This window comes from Sporobolomyces salmoneus (genome assembly GCF_050403485.1).
Source record: "Sporobolomyces salmoneus JCM6883 DNA, S_salmoneus_JCM6883_v1_ctg64, whole genome shotgun sequence".
Lineage (NCBI taxonomy): Eukaryota > Fungi > Basidiomycota > Microbotryomycetes > Sporidiobolales > Sporidiobolaceae > Sporobolomyces > Sporobolomyces salmoneus.
Window position 1 is genome coordinate 1 of NW_027481099.1, and position 22,018 is coordinate 22,018.

A 22,018-nucleotide genomic window follows, 5' to 3' on the forward strand; every position below is an offset into this window, starting at 1 on the left:
TTTCTTTGTTGTGGTTTTTTGCGTAAAAATAATAATCAGCTATTCTTTTCTTCCATACCACACAAATATAAAAAAAATCCTATCTCTCACGCCACAAAAAAAAATGGCGGTTTTCCCCCCCCCCCCCCCCCCCCCCGAGACAACAGATCGATCAGCGGGGTTCCGTTGTTCTGCGAGAGGCGTATCAACGGGGCCTACGACGAGTCGTCGACGAAGCAGGTAGCGCAGGAAAGCTAAAAACGGTAAGTGAGCCGGAGCGCGCGAAAGTCGGCGAAGCCTCAGGGCAACTTCCTCAACATCGGGCTTCGAACAGCGATTCCCCTGCAGCTGAGATGATACTGCATCACGGGACCAGAGCAAGAGTTGGAACCGGTGCATTGACAGCGGAGAGGAGAGGAGACTTGGAGGAGAGAAGCCAGGTGACTAACAGGAGTTTCTGGCCTTTGACGATAGCTCTCCCCTCCTTTGCTTAGTGACGTGCCTGTACGACACTAGAGGTACCTTTCGACGAGTCAGGGCACTCTTGACGAACCGAAACATCGTGACGACTGGTTGTGAGCGTTTCGCCGCAGTTTGAGCGTAGTTTGAACGGTATCGGAGGGTGTCAAGCATCGAATGTCCGTCCTCGTAGAAGTCTATCCGCTCAGCGAGGGTTTCGAGGTGAACAGGACATGGTCAAGAGCAGAAACGAAACCGTCTCCTGTTCTCCTCCTCAATCCATTTCATATTCCGCTCGTACCCTACCAAGTCAGTCAATCTCCCCTCATCTCTATAGACAGCCGGCAAGATAGCTCAAGCGATTCCCTCCTCCAGATCACCCCACATCTCTCTCTCATTTCTCTCCTCTTCCTCCTCGACTCTTCAAAGCAATATGGTTCTCGGTAGACTGGTGCACTACACACTCGATGTCGTACTCGTCACGACTGTACTAGCAGGAATGAAGCGACAGACTGGATTCCAGTGAGTTTCTCCCGTCTTCATCATTTGGATCGCTTTCCTCCATCCCTCTACCTCTCTCCGGGCTCTTCGAACGGTCGCAGCTCCTTTCGATGGCGGTCTCGGGCTGTAGAGTGAGCAGCACTTGAGTGGCGGAGCCGGGAAGAGGGAAAATGACGGGTCATATCGGATGGTCTCCTCAAAGAGTGCTGCAAAGGGAGCTAAGGGCGTGAAGGAAGGACGAACACAAGCGGACAACGAGTCTCAGCCGAGATGCGAATTGACCGAACTCGTACTGACGATTTTGCTCCTTGTTTCCCACTTTCACCCTTCGCAGACTCTCAACCGCTGGTCTCCCCGAAGGACCCGCACGACAAACCGCCGACACGTTCCTCGGACTCGGTGAAAAAGTATTTGACGTCGCATCAGGACTGAGTTACACGAGCGGGTTCTTTGAACGGGAAACGAGCGGAAGGAGACCTCCTCCTGGTCCTCCCGCGACTGGAGTTGCTCCTCCCGCTGCTCTCTAGATTGATATATCTCTGTGTTATTCTCGGTCTCTCTTTCTTCGCTATATGATTGTATTACTCGAATTGAATCCGCACTCTTTCCGTACTTAACCCCTCTCGCTCGCAATGATTTGAAGTCAACGCATCTCTTTCCTCTCTGGGGTTTCAGGACTTTTGAGATACGTCCGAAGCGAGCCAAGTGATGCCAATGCAGAGAACAGTTGAGCGGGGTTAAGTAGATGTATTTCCATGACAAACAAAGTTCGTTGACCCGATACTTCAGCTTGACCTCCAGGCTAGTGTGCGGTCAGAGCTACAGGATCACTCGTCGAGTCAGCATCCCGTGACCCCGAACAGAGTAGAATAACGTGAACTCACATCGACCTTTTTGAATCCTAACCAATTTCCCCGGTCCCCCAGCTGACTCACTCCCACTATTACTCCCCGTCCCACCACTTCCACCTCTCTCCATCAATCTACTCATCCCACTCCCACTCCCGCTCCCTCCTTTATGTAAAACTCTCTCCAAACTTTCCCCTACGGGATCCCTCCATTTCTCAATACACCTCCATTGTCTCTCGATTCGTTCGGCTTCTTTGATGAGACCGAACGCCCAGCGCTGCATTCCGTTTGAGGAGGAGGCGCTTGCGCCGGCGGGGACGGGGGAGGAGTGAGGGGGATTCGAAGGGAGGTAGGGATGAGATTGAGAGGAAGGGATCGGACTCGGAGGGGGAGCTAGGCCGACCCCGTTCGAGGGTTGATGGTGATGGTGATGGGAGGTCGAGGGAGTCATGTTGGTAGAAGAGGAAGTCGAGGAAGGGTAAGGAGCGTCACGAGCTAAGAGGGCTTTTTGTTGAGTTCGAGACATTGCGAGTGAAGCGGAAGAAGCATTTCGATTTGCTTGAGACAGGGAGGACGGAGGTCGTGACTGGTGGTGAGGTGAAGTCGAAGGATCTTGTCTCGAAGAAGGAGGAGGGAGAGAAGGTTGTTCGAGGAATTTAACGATGAGAGGCGGTTGTTGCGGAGAAGGAGAAGTTCGAGTTCTCGCGGTGCCACCAGTACGAGGATAAGATCCGTTCCCTCCTCCTCCAGTTTGTGAGAATCCGCTTGAACCAGGTATCGGATGTTTCGATCCTCCTCCTCCTGGTGTGGTCGCTCCTCGTCCATCCATCATACTGAACGTCGAAGTTCCAGCTGAGGGCGACAAAGGTGGGGTAAGAGCAGAAGGTAACGAAGTGAGTCCCCTCAACGCCGACGAGAAATACCCACTCGCGGAACGTTTCGCATGAGTTAAAGCTCCGGGAGTTCGAGATCCTTCGCTCGGGGCGATTCCTGGCGACATGATTGAAGGAGTTCTTGCCGTAGCTGCTTGATGGATCTGTCCGAGTGCCGCCAAAGCTCCTCCTCCTGATGCAGACGAGGTTGAAGTGAGAGGTTCGACCGTTCGAGACCGTTGAATCTCCCCTGCCGCGTACGTATTCGATCGTTTCGTCGGTGAGTCCGTCAGTCTCACTGATCGATTACTCGTCTGACTCGAAGTTCGTTCATGACCAAACGCAGTCGATCTCGCTCCTCCTCCTCCTGCGCTCCTTCTCGACGATTTCCCTCTATGATCTCTCGCTCCCTCCTCGTTGACCGGTTCTGGGGAAGGAGTCGACATCTCCCCTCGAACGATCGCTTCTCGATTGATGGTAGGGGCGATTCCCGAGGCTGAACGACGGAAATGAGGAGGTGGTTGATGCATTCTCGAAATGAGGGAAGGGGCGTTCGATCGAGCTGAAGCCATTGACATGACTGACGCATTAGACGATTTCCGAGTTGGATGAGTTCGGACTGGTCGAGGAAGTTGAGATGAAGAAGTCGAAGGTGGACTCGTCGCTTGAGATTGAGACTGAGAATTCGCTTGCAGTTGTTCCTTCTCCTCTTCTTGTAACTGGGTCGGATTCGGTCCAGCAGGAGATCTCCCTCCTTCAGGAGTAACCTTGTTTGAACTCGCCGGAGATTCATGTCGAGATCCAGTAGGTCTCGGAACCGATTTCAATCCTTGATGTTTCTGTTGATGTTCCTTATCGACTTTGACCGCCATGTTTGGTTCATCGACATTCGCGGTTGCTTGAGCTAAACTAGGTTCGTCGACTCCTCCGGATCGAGATTTCGATTCTTCACTTCTCGTCATCGGGGAAGGCGATCGAGATAATTCGGGACCGGCAGTTAGAGGGAGTTGACCGAATTCTCCATGATCGGGAGGAGAGATCCCTTGAGGGGCGGAAGGTGGTGCAGGGGCTTGTAAAGCTGCGATTTGTTGAAATTGTTCGGGAGTTGGTTCTTCGGGAGCTCGTACTTCGTCTGGATCGGGGGAACGGGCGGGAGTGATCGCCTGGAGCATCGCGGGGAGAGTTGGAAGGACTGGAGTTTCAGCGGGAGGCATCGCTGCGGAAGGGATCTCGGGAGCTGTCGATTCCTCCTCCGGTTCCTCGTCGTCCTCCTCATCTTCATCTTCTGCGAATTGGAATTTCGATTTCCTCGTTCGAGAAGGAGTAACGTTCCTCGATGATCCTTGTTGTTCCCCCTCGAGAGCTCTCGATAATCTCGAAGTTCCTTCAGGTTTGAAATCCTCCACCTCCGGTAACTTCTTCCCGATATGTAAGGGAGAATCCGTCTCACTCGTCCATTCATTCGTCGAAGCCGTCGAAGTGACACTCGCCGACGCCGGAGCGACCTTGTTCTCATCCCTGGTCGATCTCGATCCCGCTCGACTTCTCGTTCCTCCTCCTCCTCCTTCTCGTTCCCGTTCTCTCGTATCGATCGAATTCTGTCTCCTGACTGACCCCCTCGATTTAGATCTCCCAATAGTCGCCGTACTCGAACTCGAACTAGTTCTCCTCACTCCCAAATCCGGTCTCTTCTCCTTCTCCTTCCTTTCTACCTGCCCATCTCCTTCTCCCGTGTTATTCCCCGCCTCATGACTATCACTCGTAGTCATACTCGTCATTCCCAAACCGAAGGGGTTATTCCCCCCTCCTCCTCCTGTTGAAGAATTCCCATTCGAAGAAGATTGACTACTCCCCCTCCTCTTCATCCCTTGACTCGCTGCACCCCCACTTCCACTCTTCTTGTGATGACTCGTAAATTGTATATGATGATGATGACCTCCCGCATGTCCATGTCCATGCGAATGGGAATGATGTAACGATACCGCCGATTTGTTTCGACGAGGTTTACCCGTCGAGGTTGACGAGAGGGAACGGAGCGTGTGCGTAGAGAGAGAGGAGGAGGATTTGTTCCGTGCGGGAGGACGAGAGGCTGCAGGGGCTGCTGAGGAGGAGGAGGAGTGAGAGGGAGCGACGGAGGAGGAGTCGGGAGGTGGTGAAGTGGACGTCATTTGACTCGCGCGATCTAGGGAGAAGCGAGGTGCAGAGCAGTGTCAGTATCGATTTACACAAGGCTGAACTGGAGCTTGCTTGGCGATAGAGAGGAGGGAGGAGACAGATCGCGAGTGCGGGGTTATCGAGAAGATTCGGCTCTGGACGACTCGCTTCAAGCACGTATGAAGTTCAATGAGTCCCGTGAATCGGTACACTACCCCGGGCAGTCTCTGGTGAGCGAGCTTTGTGATTCCCCCCATCATCTCTTAACCATCCGATTTCCTCTTCTGAACGTTGCGAGGACGAGAGACTCACCCTATCGACGAGCGAGGACGATCCAGTGATATGCGAGTGAAGTCGGAGGTCGATAGGCTGAGAGGTCGAGAAACAGTGGTGGAGAGCGAGAGATTCGAGCCAGCCTCGCTTCGCAGAGGTCGATTCGATCATCTCTGGAGCTCACCCTCTTTCAGCTTTAGTAGCATAGCTGGAGCATACTGAACAGGATCCGAGGACAGAGCTCTCGGGAAAGGCTGTCGGACGGAGCTGTCTTCTCACGAAGATCGTAGTAATCATTTTTAGGTTGCGAAGACTGTTCCCGCCGATCGTAGGCCTGCAAACAACGGGTAACAGCCGCTACTCGTCGCTCTTGATTCGTGATGTGTACGGCGACGAAGACGGATTCAAGTTTAAACGAGATTGTAACGTGTATTCTCTTTTTCGCAGATTTCCAGAATAATAAGAGTACAGGTTTGATGAGTCGATACAGAACGATGCGAATGACGATGAGCGAGAGGGGGGTGTCTTGTAGCTTTTTTGACCCTGGGACATGACAGCTGTTACGGAAGCAAACAGAATTGTCAGCTCGAAAACTTTCGAGCTGACGAAGCTGAAAGATTTGCTCACCCTCTTTTCACTTCGTTATCTCCTATTCGTCCCACTTTTCCTCTTCGTAGTCTTCGCACCAGGTTGTTCCATCCCTTCGACTGTATCCTCCCAAACTTTCTTTGCCTGTCCCGCCAACAAATTCCAAACGAATCCATTTCCTCCCTCCTTTCCACCGCTCCTCTTACTCCTCCTCCCGGTTCCCTTCGTCGCAGATGAATCCGGGTTGAACATTCCCCAAACTCCCTTCGCTTTCTCCATCGCATTCCTCACAAAATCCTCCGTATTCTCTTTCCCCAAATCCACCTCTTCAGGATCTTCCCACATCCTCTTCTTTGCGTTCGTACTCTTCTTCGTCGATCTCTTCGTCCTTCTCCCTGCAGCCCGTGTATCCGCCCCTGAACCGCCGAAATACCATCCCGTCCCTTGTTTCCCAACCCTATAAACCGTACTTCCCACTCTCTCAACCGTAGAATAAACATCCCTCATCCCTCCCACTACACCTTTCTCCGTCCCGATATTCTCATAACCTCTCCAAACGGCCAACACGACACTTCCTACTACTCCAAGTTTGAGTAAAGTGAACCCGGTGCGAACCCCCCAACGAAGGGTACCGAGGAATTGGTTGAATGCGAAATAGGCTGATGCGAGAGTTACGAGTAGAGGGAGGAGAGAGGAAGGGTTGTGGAGTATGTCGGAAGGCGAGGAGGGGAGTTGGGACGCGAGCGTGTAGAGGGGAGCGGTGAGAGCGCGGGGAAGGTACGGCGCTCCGAGGTCCAATAGGTCGAGTAGGTAGTCGGCCATACGAGAGTGAGTGTGATGAGGAAGTGAAGGGGAAAGGACGGAAAAAGAAATTGATCGGCGAGCTAGGGCTGCGTCATTTTTGAGTGGGAAAATCTTCGAACCTCTGCGCCTTCGTTGCGGTCGTCAGCAATGCACTATGGAACTATCAGCAGATCCAGTAGATGCGCGACAAGGGAAGAATCGTGCGAGATTCCGAAGAAAAATTCCGAAGAAAACGGCGAATTCCGCACTGAAGCTCGGTTAACGTTCTTTCGCTCTCTCTCAGACGGCGAGCGACTCCTCGTTCATTCTCACGAGTCTCTCAGGTTCATCAGAGCTCGAGAAGTCAGGAAGGACGAAGAAAGGTAACTTTCAAGTTCCAAGTTCATCCCCGTTTCTACCTGAGTAACCTCCTTCCTTGCGCCTCATCTAGCCTCAAAAGTTCTACTCCACATAAACGCCTCACTCAACAATAATTCCGTATTAGAATCCGTCCAATCTTTCGTAGGTAAACTTTGGAGGAACATTATAATACTCTACAATCATTCTCCTCACTCTCAAATCAGTTTCCTCTTCCGAATGCAAGAGATGGGAGAGAAGGGAAGGGAGGACGTACCTGGAAATCCATAGTCCTAAGTTGTTCAGACCATTTCACTAGAAATGATAAACAAACGTATAAATGAAATTCTGAAAATGCGTCTCCTCCTTCCGCCTACACATCTCCCATCCTCTACTCATCAGCGTTCATCCCTCCAGTGGTAGAAGAGGATGAGGAGCGGGGGCGTACGAGGTAAGTATCCCACATCCTAACGATATTCTTTACCGATAACTCTCTCATCAATAAACAATTCATCCACCTAAACGCGAATTGAATGAATTCGACTCCTTCACTCTCTAAATGTCTCGCTAACGGAGCTGTATGAATTCATCCCACGAGGAATTCCCCTCATCAGCTCATCTCTCCTTGAAACTTTCCCCAAAAGAGGAGAGAGAGAAGAGCTTACCATCCACTCGTTTACAAAGTAATTCCATCTTCTTGACCGCTCTCGTGATTCCAGGTTGCGCAAAAATGTAATTATCTTGAATCCCATCGAGTAGTTTCGAGAGACACCAGAAACTATCGGCTTCGAGAGCTTCGAGAACTTGGGGAGGTAAGAGCGAGGGATCGAATGATTCGGGATCAGAATCTAGTCACACGAGGTTTGAGTTAGTCGAGGAGAGAGTAAGGAGAGAGAGAGAGAGAGAGAAGGGAGAAAGGGAAGACGTACTGATGTAGAGGGAAAGGAAAACTTGAAAGAATGGAGTTACTAAATCATTGATTCCTTGTACGTAACCACTTGCCGGGTGTCGGATTGCCCATACATAGAGGATCCTCTCCAGTGACTGTACCCCCTCTCGCTTATCAGCTCGATCTCAATCAGGGAAGAGCTAAGAAGAGGGAGAGACTGACACGCTGGGTTCCTTCAACCATCCATAATTTGACACCAGGACGAGTTCTCGGTACATCAATACTAATCTGATGCCAAATAGGTCCATCTAACCCTTTAACTCCTCTCGAAAACGCCATTTTGACGGCATCTGCGTATTCTTGTCGTTTTCTCGCTAATGTCGAAGCTCTCCTCGAGAACGGTGAGGGGAGATACCCCTACACGAAACTCACATCGCTCGGTGAGTGAACGAGAGGCAGAACGAGAAGAAAGGAGGGACAACGTACGAGTAGTAACATCCAAACGACTCCTCTCAAATCTTTTGGAACTCCTCCCCAACTCAATTTCCTCAATTCCCCTAAATCCGTTTCTCCCTCCTCTCTCGTCCTTTCTTCCTCTCCTCCTTTCTCCTCTTCGTCAAGTGGTGTCGGATCGTCCGGGTTGATCCCTTGAAGAACATCCAGAAACTTCTTCCTCCTTCTCCTTTCCCTCCCAACCTCCCCCGGTTCTTCCTCAATAACCACCTCTTTAGCCTTACTGGAGGGTAAGACGTATTCTTTTTGATAATCTACTATAGGTTTCGCCGTAGAAGAAGAGAACGAAGATGCATTGAGGGAAACGTAGCCTCGAGGTCGATCATCATCATCTCCTGCAGAAGTTTCGGACGAGATTGAGATTCGTGGAGTTGGGGAATCGTCCTCGTCTTCAGGGTCGGGGAGAGTCGCGAGGGAGGATCGTCGGTCTCGGGTCGGGGAATGAGAGGTAGAGGCGGTGGAGGAGGAAGAGGAGGGTTGACGAGTTAACCATTCTTTCCGTAGTCGAGGTAAAACACTTGTTGGATCTGCGATTACGTTCGAAAACTCTAGTCAGCAAGACTGTTTTTCTTGCTGAAGAGGAGAACGAAACTCACCTTTAACCAATTCGTAAACTTCCTTTCTAATACATTTCCTCAACTTCTCCTTCTCCGATCCCTCCATACCCCTTTTCTCCTTTTCCTCTTCCTCCTCTTCTCTCTCGGATCCCTTGCCTCTCTCGTTCGATTCGCCTGAATTCCTTCGTTCCTCCTCTTGTTGTTTCTGAACTAATTGATCCGCTTCCTTTTGTACCTCGTTCACTTTCCCAATATAACTCCCTCCACTCCTCTTCAACCCAGTCCCTCCTCCCTCGCTCACTCCAGGTAGACTCAGACTCGCGGGTGTTGATGAAGGAGAGTGTTTGTGCGCTGAAGAGGAAGCGTTCAAGGCTAGAGCTACATCTTTCGCGGAAGGTTGTCGTCGAATCACATTCCTCTTAGATCCTGTCGATGTCCCTTGACCTGTCCCGCTTGTTGTTGTCGAAGGTGAAGCGGTTGATGGAGAAGAGGAGGAAGAGGAGGAGGAAGCGAAAGGAGAAGTAAAACTAGCGAACCAACCACCACCACCTCCTCCTCCTCCCGCTCCTAATCCCGCTATCGATGAGGGACTCTTCAATGTCGGTGAAAGCGCACTCGGACCAGTTGCTGAAGTGAATTTATCTTTCAAAGTCGATTCATCTTCCGATCCATCTTCCCAAACATCATCCTCTTCCTCTGCCTCTTCCCTACCTCCTCCGTGGTGAGATTGGGGTTGTTTACCTTTGGTGTTGCTGGAGGAGATTGAGAGTTTCGAGAGGGATCGAGTAGTCGAATGAGATGGACGATCTAGGTGGGGAAGAGGATTTGAACCGGTTCCACTAGAAGCGTTCGGAGGAGTCGCACCTGAGGATGAGGCGCTAGGAGAGGGGTAGGAGGGCGAACGGGAGGAGCTGGAGGAGGAAGAGGTGGACCAGAGAGGCATAGGAACACGTTTGGGTTGAAGGAGGGAGAGGGAGTCGGTCAAGTCGAGTGAAGGGATTGAAATCGCGGTTTGGAGTTTACGTAAGGCGGCGCGTGGGCTAGGTTGGTCAATCGAGCGAGTTGGGTGGAGAAGAGTAGAGGGAACGAATTCAATCGGGACGGTTTCGGTGACGCGAAGCTGAAGAGGGCAACAACAACTCTCGAATGTCTCGCTTATGTGGTAGGCTAGATCTGCTTGCATACTCTCGGATGAATGACAGCTCAGCCAGGATCGAATGAGGACAAGGGAACGATATAGAACTGCAACGGGATTCGTAACGAGAACTCGCCGAGGGTGTAGAGTGACGAGAGACACAAATACGGGATCCACGGTACCCAGGCTACTCCTACAGACCGTGATTATACCCGAGATTGAGTTTGCGAGATCGAAGGGATCCCGAAGTGATTGAACGAGGTTCAAAAGGGTTCTTTGACTCTCACTCACATCTCATCACCACCTACTTCGACTACTCGCCGTTACAGTATGGCTGCCCCTTCTCCCTTATCCCAATCGCACCCTCCCCCTCAATCCCACGACGGCGAAGCAGGATCTGATATCGAAGAAGAAGAAGAAGGAGACGAAACCACCACCAACAACGACGTCTCGACTGGACCTATCACTTCAGCGTTGAAGAAACTAGCATTGGTAGAAGAGGTAGATGTAGATCTTTCTCAGTTGAACGCGTTGAGTCCAGAAGTTATCTCGAAACAAGCGACGATTAATATCGGTACATCTCCCTCACTCTCTGTCGAGGTAGTCGCCAGTGAGCTGACTGGGATGGAATTGTATGACTTGAATAGGTACGATCGGTCATGTAGCGTGAGTCTCCCCTCCCTCACTGGTTCCTCATCTCGTCCGAACTAACCTGGATTGCTCTCGTGTAGTCACGGTAAATCCCAAACGGTCAAAGCTATTTCGGGAGTCCACACTGTTCGATTCAAGAACGAATTGGAACGAAACATTACGATCAAACTCGGTTACGCAAACGCCAAAGTCCGTCCCCTCTCCCCTCTCTCCTCCTTCTCCCTTCTCCCGTTCGATTGCGAGGAACTGATGATAGAGAGTGAGGATGATGAGTAGATTTACAAATGTGAGAACCCATCATGTGAACGACCTGGAAGTTACAAGAGTTATTCAAGTGATAAAGAAGATCATCCACCTTGTCAAATCCCCGGTTGTGGTGGAACGATGAAACTTCTCCGGTACGCTCTCCACTCACTCTGTCTCTCTGGCTCTCTGGCTCTCTGTGTTCTTTTCGCTGAATAGTATTCTTTCCTCCCTCGTTAGACACGTTTCATTCGTAGATTGTCCAGGACACGATATCCTCATGGCGACCATGTTGAACGGTGCCGCCGTAATGGATGCTGCACTCTTACTTATTGCGGCGAACGAAACTTGTCCTCAACCTCAAACTTCGGAACATTTGGCCGCGATCGAAATTATGAAATTGAAACATATTCTCGTTTTACAGGTTCGTTTCATTGCTCACTCATGGATGAGATTTAGGTCATGCTGACGGATGGGGTGGGTGTACGTGAATGGATAATTAGAACAAAGTTGATTTGATTCGAGAACAACAAGCCGAAGAACATCATTCCCAAATCCTTCAATTCGTCAAAGGAACCGTTGCCGATTCCGCCCCCATCATTCCGATTTCGGCTCAACTACGATACAATATCGATGCGTTGGTCGAATACATTTGCACGAAGATTCCGGTACCGGTGAGGGATTTCGAAACGGCACCGAAATTGATCGTGATTAGGTCTTTCGATGTTAATAAACCGGGAGCTGAGGTAATGGATTTGAAAGGTGGTGTCGCTGGTGGTTCGTTGTTGAAAGGTGTACTCAAGGTGAGTCTCATTCTCTCTTTGTTCTCTCTATTCCACAAGAAGAGGGAACTTTCTTTTTCTCTCTCCTCGAAATCGTTGAAACTAACGAAAGAGAATTGGTTGCGATGTGATAGTTGGGACAAGAAATCGAAGTACGACCTGGAGTCGTTTCGAAAGATTCCGAGGGACGTATCGCGTGTAAACCGATTCGATCGAAAATCATTTCCCTCCTCGCCGAAAAGAACGAATTGAAGTTTGCCGTACCGGGAGGTTTGATCGGTGTTGGAACTCGTTCGTCGCCACTTTCTCCTCATCTCTCCACCTCCTTCCTCTTGGGAAGCGGAACTGATGACGAGTTGTTCTGGATGAACAGTTATCGACCCTCAATTAACTCGAGGAGATCGACTAGTCGGTCAAGTACTAGGTACAAAAGGTACCCTACCTAGTATTTACACCGAAATCGAAATCTCTTACTTCTTGTTACGACGATTATTGGGAGTTAAATCGGATGACAAGAAACAAACAAAGGTAAACCCTCCCCTTCTCCTCATCTCCTCATTCTCCCTCACCTTAGGTGAAGCGGATTACTGATGATGAGATGAGTTGGTTTTGCCGAGGGGTATAGGTTCAGAAATTGGCAAAGAATGAAATCTTGATGGTCAACATTGGTTCAACTTCGGAAGGAGGTCGAGTAGTTTCCGTCAAGGCCGATCTCGCAAAGATTCTCTTGAACACTCCTGCGGCGACTGAGCTGGGAGAGAAGGTTGCGTTGTCGAGGAGGATCGATAAACATTGGCGTTTGATCGGTAAGCATTTCCACACCTCTCTTTTCCTCTCGGCAGGCGTGAGATTCGGAGACTGACGAGATTGTGTTGGATGCAATGTAGGATGGGGATCGGTTCGACGAGGAGCTGAATACGAATTACCCGAGAACTACTAGACGTATTCGAAGTTCTTCTCTTTGCAGTTCAAAAAGCGAGATTGTCTTTCGCTACCCCCTCTTTCTTTCTTTTTTTGCAACTATCTTTTCTGTCTCGATCTGAATCATCTCTCTATGTAATGTCTTCTCGTATATCGCTCATTTCACTCTCTCGGAGATCGCAGGAAAGGAGAGAAAGGAAACGATCTATCGTTGGTTTGCGAGTCGCGAGTTGCGAGATCTTAGAGTAGCAGAAGGACATAATATCATATATACAACAGTTCAGGGTATCGATGCGGACGAGGGGCAGAGGGAGGAAGGGTCAAAGAGACGGTGTCGTTCAAATTTGCGACTTTTCGGAGAGAGGGAAAGAAGGAGCCGTTGGTTCGTTGGAGGAGGTAGCGTCCGAGGAGGGAGAAGGGTTGCGAGAGTCTGAGATGGGCGAATCACTCGAGGCAGAAGGGGTATCGTCTGAGCTGGATCCGGTGAGAGTTTCGTTCGAGGAGTTTGGAGATATGTCAGGCTGGATCGGATCTGCCCTTGAGCTAGGGGAAGCCGAAGCTTCCACCTTCTTGATATCCTGTTCGGCAGGCCCTCTATTGCGAAGTTTCGGATGAGGTCAGGGCTCAGAGTGCAAAAAGCAAAGAAACGAAATTACGCTTACTCGTATTCGATCACACCTTGCTCGATGGCAAGCCTCACAAGTCGCGACGGACTTTTCTTGAAGCCTTTGGTCGTCCCTGTGCCTATGGAGACTCTGGGGTGGCCAGGCGCTTCGAGTGTCCAATGCATCTTGATCTTCCCTCCTCCATTCGATTGACAATACTTTCTCAGGGTCCGGAAGAGACCCGAGCCGTCCATCGATGTGTTGAAAGGGAGTGTTTGAACTTGTTCAGGTTGCGAGCTAAGAAAACGAACAATGTGCTCAGTTTCGTTTCCTTCAGATAGAATAGAAAGACCGGACGAACGAATCTTGAGTCAATGCTCCGCGCTCGATGAGCTCGTCCCGAATCTGTTCAAAAGTTGTCTTCCGCCGGGGAGTCGAGGCGGAGACAGTCTCGAAACCGGGAAGGACAACTTCGATTTTACAAGAGAATTTGCCACCTTGCGCCTCAATCTGGTTGAGGGCGTGCGCATCAAGCCTGATCTTTAGCGGCGGAGGACGCGATGAGGGTTCCTTGAGACCTCTTGTCGCGGATTCTGCGTTGAGGTTGAGCGAACCGTTCGGTGAAGGTTCCTCGACTTCGGACTCGGTAGATTGTTGAATTCCGACTTCGGCGTTAGCTTCGTCCAGAGGGAGTTCGTCATGAGGAAAGAAGCCGTCGAGGAAGGAAGGATCTGAAGGCGGATTCAATCGAGTGTCGTTTGAGCTGATTACCTCGACTGTCGGATCCTCCTCCTCCTTTTTTGCCGAGTCCAACGGTGTTTTCGGACAAGCGAGATCCTCTAACGGTGTCTCCGGTTTGTTGTCGGTTGAAGGTAGAGGGCTGAGGGAAACAGACGGCATGCTCGACGCTGCTTCACTTGAATCCGTTGAAACGATCGATCCGAGTTGAGAGTCGGCCGGTCGAGACAGAATTGGCTCCGTCAGTGTTATATCCGCGACGAGTTCGACCTCCGATGAAGCGATAGGCGAAGGCTTGACTTGAGACGATCCCGGGTACCGAATGATTCCTCTCGCCGCGCATTCCTTGAAGAAGTGATGCCACAATTTACGAGCTTTCGTGTGCGGTGGCGCGGTCACTCGTACGACATCGTTCTCGTCGTCGAATCTGAAGACGCAACCGATTTCACTGGGGTGACGAGAGACCTGTTTCTTGAACTTCTTGCGTCCTTCCGCTGTGGCCTCGAGAAGTTTCCGTTCGACTGCTTCGGCGAAGATCCGGTCACGTATCGCATCGAGTGAATCACCTTCTGAATAGAAAAAATTCGCTTCGATCCTGCTTCTGATAAAGTAGCGGAAGCGAGCCGGAGGCGAAACAGCGGACTCGAGATTCGAACGTGTGAACCGGCTCAAAGCTTGATGGTGCGATTTGAAGAGCCATCCTACCCGGTAGTTTGTGACTACTCGTTAGTCGACGCATGACCTTGCTGAAGTGTGAGAGGACTTACCCTGAGTGCGAGCCTTGACGAGTTCCCAATCTTCGAGACTTGAACGATTCTCTATCTTCTCGGACGCTGAACTTGGAGCTGAAGATGTCGTGGAGCGGTCGTCGAGAGTCGCTTGCGAAGTGCGTGAGCTCGTAGAAGCGGTTTCTTCTTCGAGATCGACTTGATCAGGCTCGGGCTCAACCGGAGTAGGCGACGGCGGCGCGTTTTCGGCAGGACTCAACGAAGCCTCAGGGGGAAGTGCTGAAGACGAAGTGCCGGAAGGGGAAGTCGGCGGAGATGGAGATGGAGGAGAGTCGGAGGCGCATTCTGGCGACGAAGAAGGTGTTTTCGAATTTGAGGGCGGGGGGAGAGTGCGACTTGTTCTCGATCCTTGCTCGAACTTCAGAGACTCTCGACTGTGAAACGTGGAGATAGTAAGACGAGTCAAAACGAGTTGTAACACAGAGAGGAGTCAACTCACTCTTTGACATCGAGCAGTCCCGCGAGACAACATTTCCTGACGAGATCACGGAAGATCAGGGCCGTCTTAATTGCGGGCCCAAACGTTTTGATTGGTGAGATACCGGACGGTTCGAACTGCCACCTGTGACTGAATCGAATCGATTTCTGATTTGCGAGGAAGTGGAAATCCGTAATGACTAGTGCATCGAGTTGAGCGTGGGAAGTGTATTGGAGAGGGAATCGGTTCCGACGAGGTGCCAGGTTCCTATAGCGCCAGATTCGGTGAGCGGGGAACAAGATATCCGGAGGAAGGGGAAAGAGATCAACTCACGGGTCAACTTTGATCAAACCTTTCGCTCTTGCATCCGATATCAAAGCCACATACGCAAAGTGCGAATTGGTTCCTTCTCCCGATGTCGATTGATACCCGTCTACCTTGAGCTCAGCGCATAGCCTCGGCGATTTGTTCAAGTTGTATTTGAACAATCGGGTCTTGAATTGGGTGACTGCCTCGTTGAACGTCTCGGCCTGTCCTAATATCGGACCTTTCGAGATTGATCTATGTACATCGATGTGCTGTCAGTGAAGGAAGCGCAAAGAAAGGGTTTAAACAAGCCGAAAAGCTCACGATGACTGCTCTGTCATAGCTGCTTCGTCCCTTTCCACATTCGACAAAGCTGGAATCGAATTGAACTTTGCAAAAAAACTCGCGCTGGACGAAGGGAACGAGAAATCGGAGGAGCGCTTGTCGACCGTTCGAGAACAGGAGGGCGGCGAGGTAAGCTTCGAATCGATCCGCCGCTTCGTCTCTGTCGAGTCGTACGCCGCGATATCGATCGATTCCGACTTCGTTCGCAAGTTTTGCGGCCATCTCGTTTGTGCAGAGTCGAGTAGTTCTAGAAACCGAGTTGGAGTGAGTAAGAAAACGTGCTGAGTGATTCGACGAGCAACAGACGAGCTTACTCGTTGTGCAAGAACCAAAGATTCGATCCAGTCACTGGTGAGAGTAGGAATACGACTTGAGAAACAACTTCGCTCCAGATCCGATCCCCAACGAACTCAAGTCGCTCGACATGATACGCCGCAAGAAACTCTCGTTCGTCCTGTTCCGGCAGAAGCTTTAAGATGTTTCCGCCGAAGAAGAGGGCGTCTAGTCGAGGATCTTTCAGCCGGAGAGGTGTGCCGGTGGCTGGAAAGTTGAGAGAGTTGCGAACTTGTTCGAGAGGTAAAAGTCGATCAAAATTGTCGTCCGTGATCGCCTCGGTTGGTCCAGTGAAGGGCACTCGCGGGACCCAGCCGGCATTCTCGTTGTCGTTTGTCGGCTTGCGGAAGATCGGAAGCTTCGAGAGCGAGAACGAGGAGGGAAGCCAATCGAAGGGAGAAGGAGTCGAAGATGTTGGTCGAAACGAGAAAGGTCGGACCGCTTTCACCGTTCGTGGGAGCGTCTTTAGTCGTACTCGAGCTCTAGCTGTCCTGATCATCCTCCGCGACCCGCTTGTCGACCGAAAGTACCGCTTCTATTCCGGAGAGTCCTAGCGACGATGGAACGACATCAGTCCAGTCTTTGACCATACACGAGCGGACAGTAGACTCACAGGAGAGGTCAGAGCTCCTCTGGCTTGAACTCAGACAAATTGAAACGAAGGGGTAGAACAAAAGGGAGGTTGTCTCTCTTGCTCTCACCATCTCCTGTCTCCCTCCCTCGGAGTGCAAACGCCACCGCCAGTATATCGCAGCACTTCCGGGAAGAACGACTGCCTTGGAACCGGCTCTCCTCAAGTCCTTCCAGCTCCGAGAAACGACTTCATCGCTCAGTCGCTCAACATTCGCAACACTCTTCCGCCAGCCACCCTATCGAAGAGCAGAAGCAAATCAGCAGGATTAATCTCGAGGTTGGAGTCCATCAGCGCTTTCCTGGCCCCCGCTCGAAAGGCTGTGAGTCTGAATCCTTTGCTCGTCACCAATCGAATCGTATGGCTCAGCGCTCATGTCTCGTTCCCTCCCGCACGCTTAGGTCACATCCGGCCCTTCGCAGGATAACCTTGGGAGCCGGGTACCGTGAGGAGGATCCGCCTGAGCACAGGTTGCATCGTCAATCGTCGAAATTGCGATTCTCACTTTCGACTTCTCGCTTTCGTCAAATCTGCCTTTCAGACTCGATTATACGCGAGGCTTGACAGACATAGTCGGGTATATGGGAGAATAGAGCGGCGGAACATACGGGCTATCTTCGACAGACAAGGCAGGGCGGAATTGTTCACAAAGCTCGGATTATCGGATTCCGTGTATAACGCAATAGCGCCCTGATTTGACGACCTCGCCATTGTGCCGACCGGATAGGCGAGTTCTCAATCTGCTAGCTGTCATCCCAGAAGACTATCGAGCAGTGCAATTGCCACAGAAAATGCACAGGTTGCGAATTTTGAGGGTTTGAAAGTGGCTTTCTCATTGATTGCTGCAGCGATGGGGGTCCATGCGATCGCGAAAGAGACACGACTCTGCGATTAGGATAAAGAGCGAGAAGATAGCAACGTTCGAAGGTATCTTGCGGAGTCGAACGTGCTTCTCGGAACTTTTCTTGCGCGCCGCGATCCGCCCACCCTTTCCTCGCATCCGCCCACGCCCTAGCTACGATTTCGACCCTCCTGTGCCAGCAAGTACGACAACAAATGAGACCAGCTACCAGGACCTGAACATCGAATCTAATCATCCCAAATCTTCATCACTCTCTTGCCTCTCTCCTCCCCCAAATGTCGAATTCCCACGATCCGACAAACGCGAATGCGGTACCAGGATCTTCGAAGCATCCTTACAATCCTGCTCTAAGCACCCCAGCGGATCCTCCTGCTCCTCCCTCTCTTCCTAGAATCGATCCTTCGACTTCTGCTCCACCTTCCGAACCGATTCCAGTATCGACTACGCACAGTCATCCGACCCCGAGAAGAAGTGCGAATGGACCTTTGATCATTCCTACAGTCGTAGCGCAGGATGGAGTGAGGGAAGTGCCTCAAGCATTTGAACATTGTCAAGTCGAGGATTTAATTGCTTTGATCGGTATGTCTAAGGCATTCTACGATTGACAAGTGTTAGAGCTGACTCTTGAACGAGACAGCCTCCATGCTGGATCGACTGATCGAGCACAACGATCGAATTCCGTTAACTCCAAACTCGCTCACCCGATTTCATTCGAGAGCTCCGCCTTCGATCGGTGTCAGAGACTATCTGCTACGAATAGCAAGATACACGAACGTCGAACCATGTTGTCTCCTCATTCTCCTTCCTTACGTCGATAAAGGTGAATTCTTTCTCCGTCTCTTTCGTTCCCCGTTTTCGCTTACTGACAGTTGCTCTTGTGTGACCCGAGCAGTCTGCGCAAGGATGAACACGTTCACGATCTCGTCTCTCACGGTTCATCGATTCATCATTGCAGCAGTCAGCGTCGGGAGTAAGGCTTTGAGTGATGCATTCTGTACGAACGGTCGATATTCTCGAGTTGGGGGAGTCAGCGTCGTCGAGATGAATCTACTGGAGAAAGAGTTCTGCGAAGCGATCGATTGGAGATTGACAGTGAGTGATTCTCCCTGCTTCTTTCGCGTTTTCGCGTTTTCGCTAAACTCTCTCTTTGCTCGGATGTAGACGTCTGGATCCGTCCTCGCTCACTACTACACGTCTCTAGTCCGATCTCATCCGAGATACCGACTTTCGACTGTGGCCCTTCCAGCAGACCTAGAACCAGAACGAGATCCTCCAACCGAACCTTCGAACCTTTCCACTTCTTCCTCCACACCTCATACCGCTTCCTCCTCAGCTTCAAAGATCTCCCCAAGTATCAATGGCTCAACCACCCATTCTGTAGCTACTTCCCCTTCCGTCTCTTCCTCTTCGTCTCGATCGATTCCGAATTCCGCCAGTTCGAGCAGCTTGTCTATCGATCCATCCCCCGCTCTCTCGACTACCTCTCTACCTCGAACTGATCATCCTCCACCTCACCCATTATCCTCTTCTGCCTCTCCTCGTTTACCGCTCAAAGCCCCTCGACCTCTCTCCTCAGACTCGACAACCACCGGCATTTCAACTCCTCCTCTTGTTCCCCCAAATCTCCCTCGTCGACTCGTAAGCGCTTCGAACCTTCCCTCTCCGAATCCAAGTTCGAATTCGACTACAAATCGAGGCTCTTCAACAACTCGTTCCCCTCGCTTCGTCTCTTCTCCACGGTTGAACGGAATCCACGCCGAGAGTAATCACCATCATTCGAATTCGATGCCACCGCCTCAGTCGCCTGCGAAGAGAGGGAGGAGGAGATCGACGAGTAGTGAAGCGTCGTCGTCGGGAGGGGGGTCGACGTATGGTGGGACAGGAGGAGGAGGGGGAGTCGGGACGAGTACGAGCTCGAATCCGAATACGAGATTCGCGCCGAGTCCGAGGTTGAGCGCGGAGACTTGAAGATCATTCGCGAGAGAAACGTTTGAACGGGAGAATGAAATCAACCCTCTTTCCCGCCTTCAGACCCCCTAGAGAGCGCGAGAGTTATGACTTAGAGACTTGCTCTCAGTGACCAGCTCTCCAAAAGTAGTCGCCCTTGGAGAGGTTGTAAGCCAGCGAAAAGAGCCGACAAAAGTTTCTTCTTCATTGATTCTAACGAAAGCGAGAAAGAAAGGCACTACTCGATGACTTGTCTTGGTCTACTGTCGTGAGAGAGACGCTGTCTCCTAGCGGTTCCAACTTCTTTCGTCGTCGTCATCATCCCTCGATCTTTCGACCGAACTAGCTCTTCGAACGGGTTCTGGAAGGTCTCCTCCTCCGTATTCCATGTTGACGTCTTGCGTCGATGCTGCTGTTGAGCCGTTCGTCGAGATCGTCGAGGTAGGAGCAGGAGCAGGCGCAGAGGAAGAAGCGGGAGTCGAAGTAGAGGGAGCCCATCGAAGTTTCGCGAGGGATGCAGAGGGAGGTGGTCCAGAAGCCATTGCCTGATCATGAAACATGCTTCGACGTCAGTGATCCTCACTGTAGAGCACTGACATGAAGTGACGCCTCACCTTTTCCGCAATCGCACGACTCTCAAACCCAACCAAAATCTCCCCTCCTTCCGTCATTTCTCCCGCCTCTTTCTCCTTGATCGAAAACGTCTTCACCGGTCCAAACCCTTCGAAGTGTTTCTTGATCTCTTCTGGATCTCCCAAATCTTCAAGGGATTCGATAATGACGTTTGTACTTCGATTATCGAGTCGGAACGACTGAGCAGTTCGAGGGGGACCACGTTTCGAAGGGAAAGGTTTCGTGATTGCTGGTGATTGACCATCGGTAGGGATACCGAGAGAAGCAGCCTGATCGAATCGAAACGATCGTGAGAACTAATTCGAAGATAGGTTTTCGATTTCCGGGAATCAGGACTCACCTCGGATCGTAGTTTCTCCAACTGGGCTTTCAGATCACCCTTATCTCCTTCAGCAACCTGATTTTGCTCTGCTTTCTTCGCTGCAGCTTCCTTCGCTTTCTCCTCTTTCTCCTTTTCTTGTTCCTCGATCTTTTTCTTCATTCCCATGATCTCTTCCGCTTCCTTATTCAACTTTCTCAATTCGCCCATGACTTCCTTCTTCTCTTCAGGAGATCCGCAAGTGTCCAACTTCTCAAGCAATTCTTTCTGTTTCGAAGCGTTCGTCGCGAATCGATGAGTGAGAACCGTGAGAGGAGTCGGAGGAGGACCAGTCGAAGATTTTCTCGTCGAAGGATGAGGTCTTTCGTAAGATTGTGGAGGAGGGGGAGGTCTTCGTTTGTTAGTAGGAGATTGATGAGGGTTAAAAGGGGGATAAGGTTGATTCTGTTGATTAGGATCGGAGGGGAAAGGAGCTCGGGAAGAAGCGAAAGGAGGAGGAGGTTGAGTGTTTCTAGCGTTGTTTTGATGTCTAGGTTGCTGTTGCTGTTGACGTTGTTGGTGGAAACCTTGAGGAGGTCCGCCGAATTGAGGAGAAGGGAATCCGGGTTGATTCGGTCCTCCTCCGTAGGGAGGCATTCCGTTTTGATTTGGTTGCGAAGGGAAACCTAGTCGAAGAGGAGGCATTCCGGGACCGCCCATTCCAGGAGGAAATCCACCTTGAGGAGGAGCGGGACCGCCGAAAGGGAATTGGAAAGGAGGGAAAGCTCCCGGAGGTGGTTGAGCAGTCGCGAAGGCGTCATGCTGGTAAGGACATGCTTGACCTCGTGCGCAGAATCCTCTCACTAGACAAGCAACGTCGTGAGCTGGTGACTTTGTCGCGAGGAGAGCGTAGGAAAGCTTACGATGGTAATCTCGACACATTCCTTTCGCCAGTCCTCCGTTCGGCCCTTGCGGCTGCTGCGGCTGTCTACTGTTCCTCTTTGCAGCAGACTGATCCATTCCTTCAGCTTCGAGAGGTCGCTTTCGTTGAGGAGCCGGTGGGGAAACGGCAGCAACAGGGCGAGGGCTTCGAACGAACGCAAGCAACTCTTTGACAAATTTCTCGGTATCTGTTGTGCAGCTTCGTCAGCCAGCTAGAGAGCAGGGCATGTAGAGAGAGACTGCGACTGACGGCCTTCCAAAAAGTCTCCTAGCGACTCGATACAGATCCTCTCGAGTTCCTCTAAAGTCTCGTCCCTCTGTAGCAGCGCCAACACATACTCGGCAAGCGTAGAGGGCTCGGCATCGGTGCTATAGAGGCCGAGAAAGAAGTTCAGAGAAAGTCATCAACAGCAGAGAGAGACACTGGAAGGGGACTCACATAGGTTCAAGGTGCTGTATCAGCCAGGGCTTCACGATCGCAACATCGACTTCTAGCATCGCCAAATTGGAGTCGTGTTGAGTGGTTCTGATCAACAGAAGGTTGGAACAATTTCAAAGTTCTCATCACGACTACTTGCTCTTCGCTAAACCGACTATACGCATGGGACAGTATGGAACACAACTAGCGCTGCTCGGCAAATCGGCGTCACGTTCTCGGGGATCGCCC

The 22,018-nt window shown here is 51.1% G+C and overlaps 8 protein-coding genes across 8 annotated transcripts; 3 read left to right on the plus strand and 5 right to left on the minus strand.

Annotated features, from left to right (window-relative positions):
- Positions 1–871: 871 nt before the first annotated feature.
- JCM6883_006520 (DUF1748 domain-containing protein) lies at positions 872–1,466 on the plus strand (the record flags this gene model as incomplete). Its single annotated transcript, XM_076634554.1, has 2 exons — positions 872–960; positions 1,274–1,466. 2 exons carry the CDS (start codon positions 872–874, stop codon positions 1,464–1,466), a joined length of 282 nt encoding a protein of 93 aa, XP_076485433.1.
- Positions 1,467–1,741: 275 nt separating this feature from the next.
- JCM6883_006521 (uncharacterized protein) lies at positions 1,742–4,827 on the minus strand (the record flags this gene model as incomplete). The annotated part of the gene is made up of 2 exons (XM_076634555.1): positions 1,742–1,758; positions 1,824–4,827. The coding sequence occupies 2 exons, from the start codon at positions 4,825–4,827 to the stop codon at positions 1,742–1,744; spliced, it is 3,021 nt and encodes a 1,006-aa protein (XP_076485434.1).
- Positions 4,828–5,728: 901 nt separating this feature from the next.
- Positions 5,729–6,496, minus strand: JCM6883_006522 (uncharacterized protein; the record flags this gene model as incomplete). The annotated part of the gene is made up of 1 exon (XM_076634556.1): positions 5,729–6,496. One exon carries the CDS (start codon positions 6,494–6,496, stop codon positions 5,729–5,731), a length of 768 nt encoding a protein of 255 aa, XP_076485435.1.
- A 404-nt stretch (positions 6,497–6,900) lies between these two features.
- Positions 6,901–9,716, minus strand: JCM6883_006523 (uncharacterized protein; the record flags this gene model as incomplete). The annotated part of the gene is made up of 8 exons (XM_076634557.1): positions 6,901–7,011; positions 7,092–7,187; positions 7,263–7,390; positions 7,480–7,662; positions 7,744–7,858; positions 7,926–8,120; positions 8,190–8,743; positions 8,813–9,716. 8 exons carry the CDS (start codon positions 9,714–9,716, stop codon positions 6,901–6,903), a joined length of 2,286 nt encoding a protein of 761 aa, XP_076485436.1.
- A 522-nt stretch (positions 9,717–10,238) lies between these two features.
- On the plus strand, positions 10,239–12,524 carry GCD11 (translation initiation factor eIF2 subunit gamma; the record flags this gene model as incomplete). The annotated part of the gene is made up of 10 exons (XM_076634558.1): positions 10,239–10,482; positions 10,556–10,574; positions 10,640–10,748; positions 10,836–10,957; positions 11,043–11,226; positions 11,306–11,605; positions 11,719–11,875; positions 11,958–12,112; positions 12,210–12,390; positions 12,472–12,524. The coding sequence occupies 10 exons, from the start codon at positions 10,239–10,241 to the stop codon at positions 12,522–12,524; spliced, it is 1,524 nt and encodes a 507-aa protein (XP_076485437.1).
- A 319-nt stretch (positions 12,525–12,843) lies between these two features.
- JCM6883_006525 (uncharacterized protein) lies at positions 12,844–15,701 on the minus strand (the record flags this gene model as incomplete). The annotated part of the gene is made up of 7 exons (XM_076634559.1): positions 12,844–13,099; positions 13,168–13,407; positions 13,472–14,549; positions 14,616–15,010; positions 15,076–15,321; positions 15,388–15,615; positions 15,685–15,701. The coding sequence occupies 7 exons, from the start codon at positions 15,699–15,701 to the stop codon at positions 12,844–12,846; spliced, it is 2,460 nt and encodes an 819-aa protein (XP_076485438.1).
- Positions 15,702–17,806: 2,105 nt separating this feature from the next.
- Positions 17,807–19,499, plus strand: JCM6883_006526 (uncharacterized protein; the record flags this gene model as incomplete). The annotated part of the gene is made up of 4 exons (XM_076634560.1): positions 17,807–18,110; positions 18,169–18,351; positions 18,424–18,623; positions 18,693–19,499. 4 exons carry the CDS (start codon positions 17,807–17,809, stop codon positions 19,497–19,499), a joined length of 1,494 nt encoding a protein of 497 aa, XP_076485439.1.
- Positions 19,500–19,765: 266 nt separating this feature from the next.
- Positions 19,766–21,849, minus strand: JCM6883_006527 (uncharacterized protein; the record flags this gene model as incomplete). The annotated part of the gene is made up of 5 exons (XM_076634561.1): positions 19,766–20,023; positions 20,093–20,380; positions 20,452–21,539; positions 21,602–21,720; positions 21,791–21,849. 5 exons carry the CDS (start codon positions 21,847–21,849, stop codon positions 19,766–19,768), a joined length of 1,812 nt encoding a protein of 603 aa, XP_076485440.1.
- Positions 21,850–22,018: the final 169 nt, after the last annotated feature.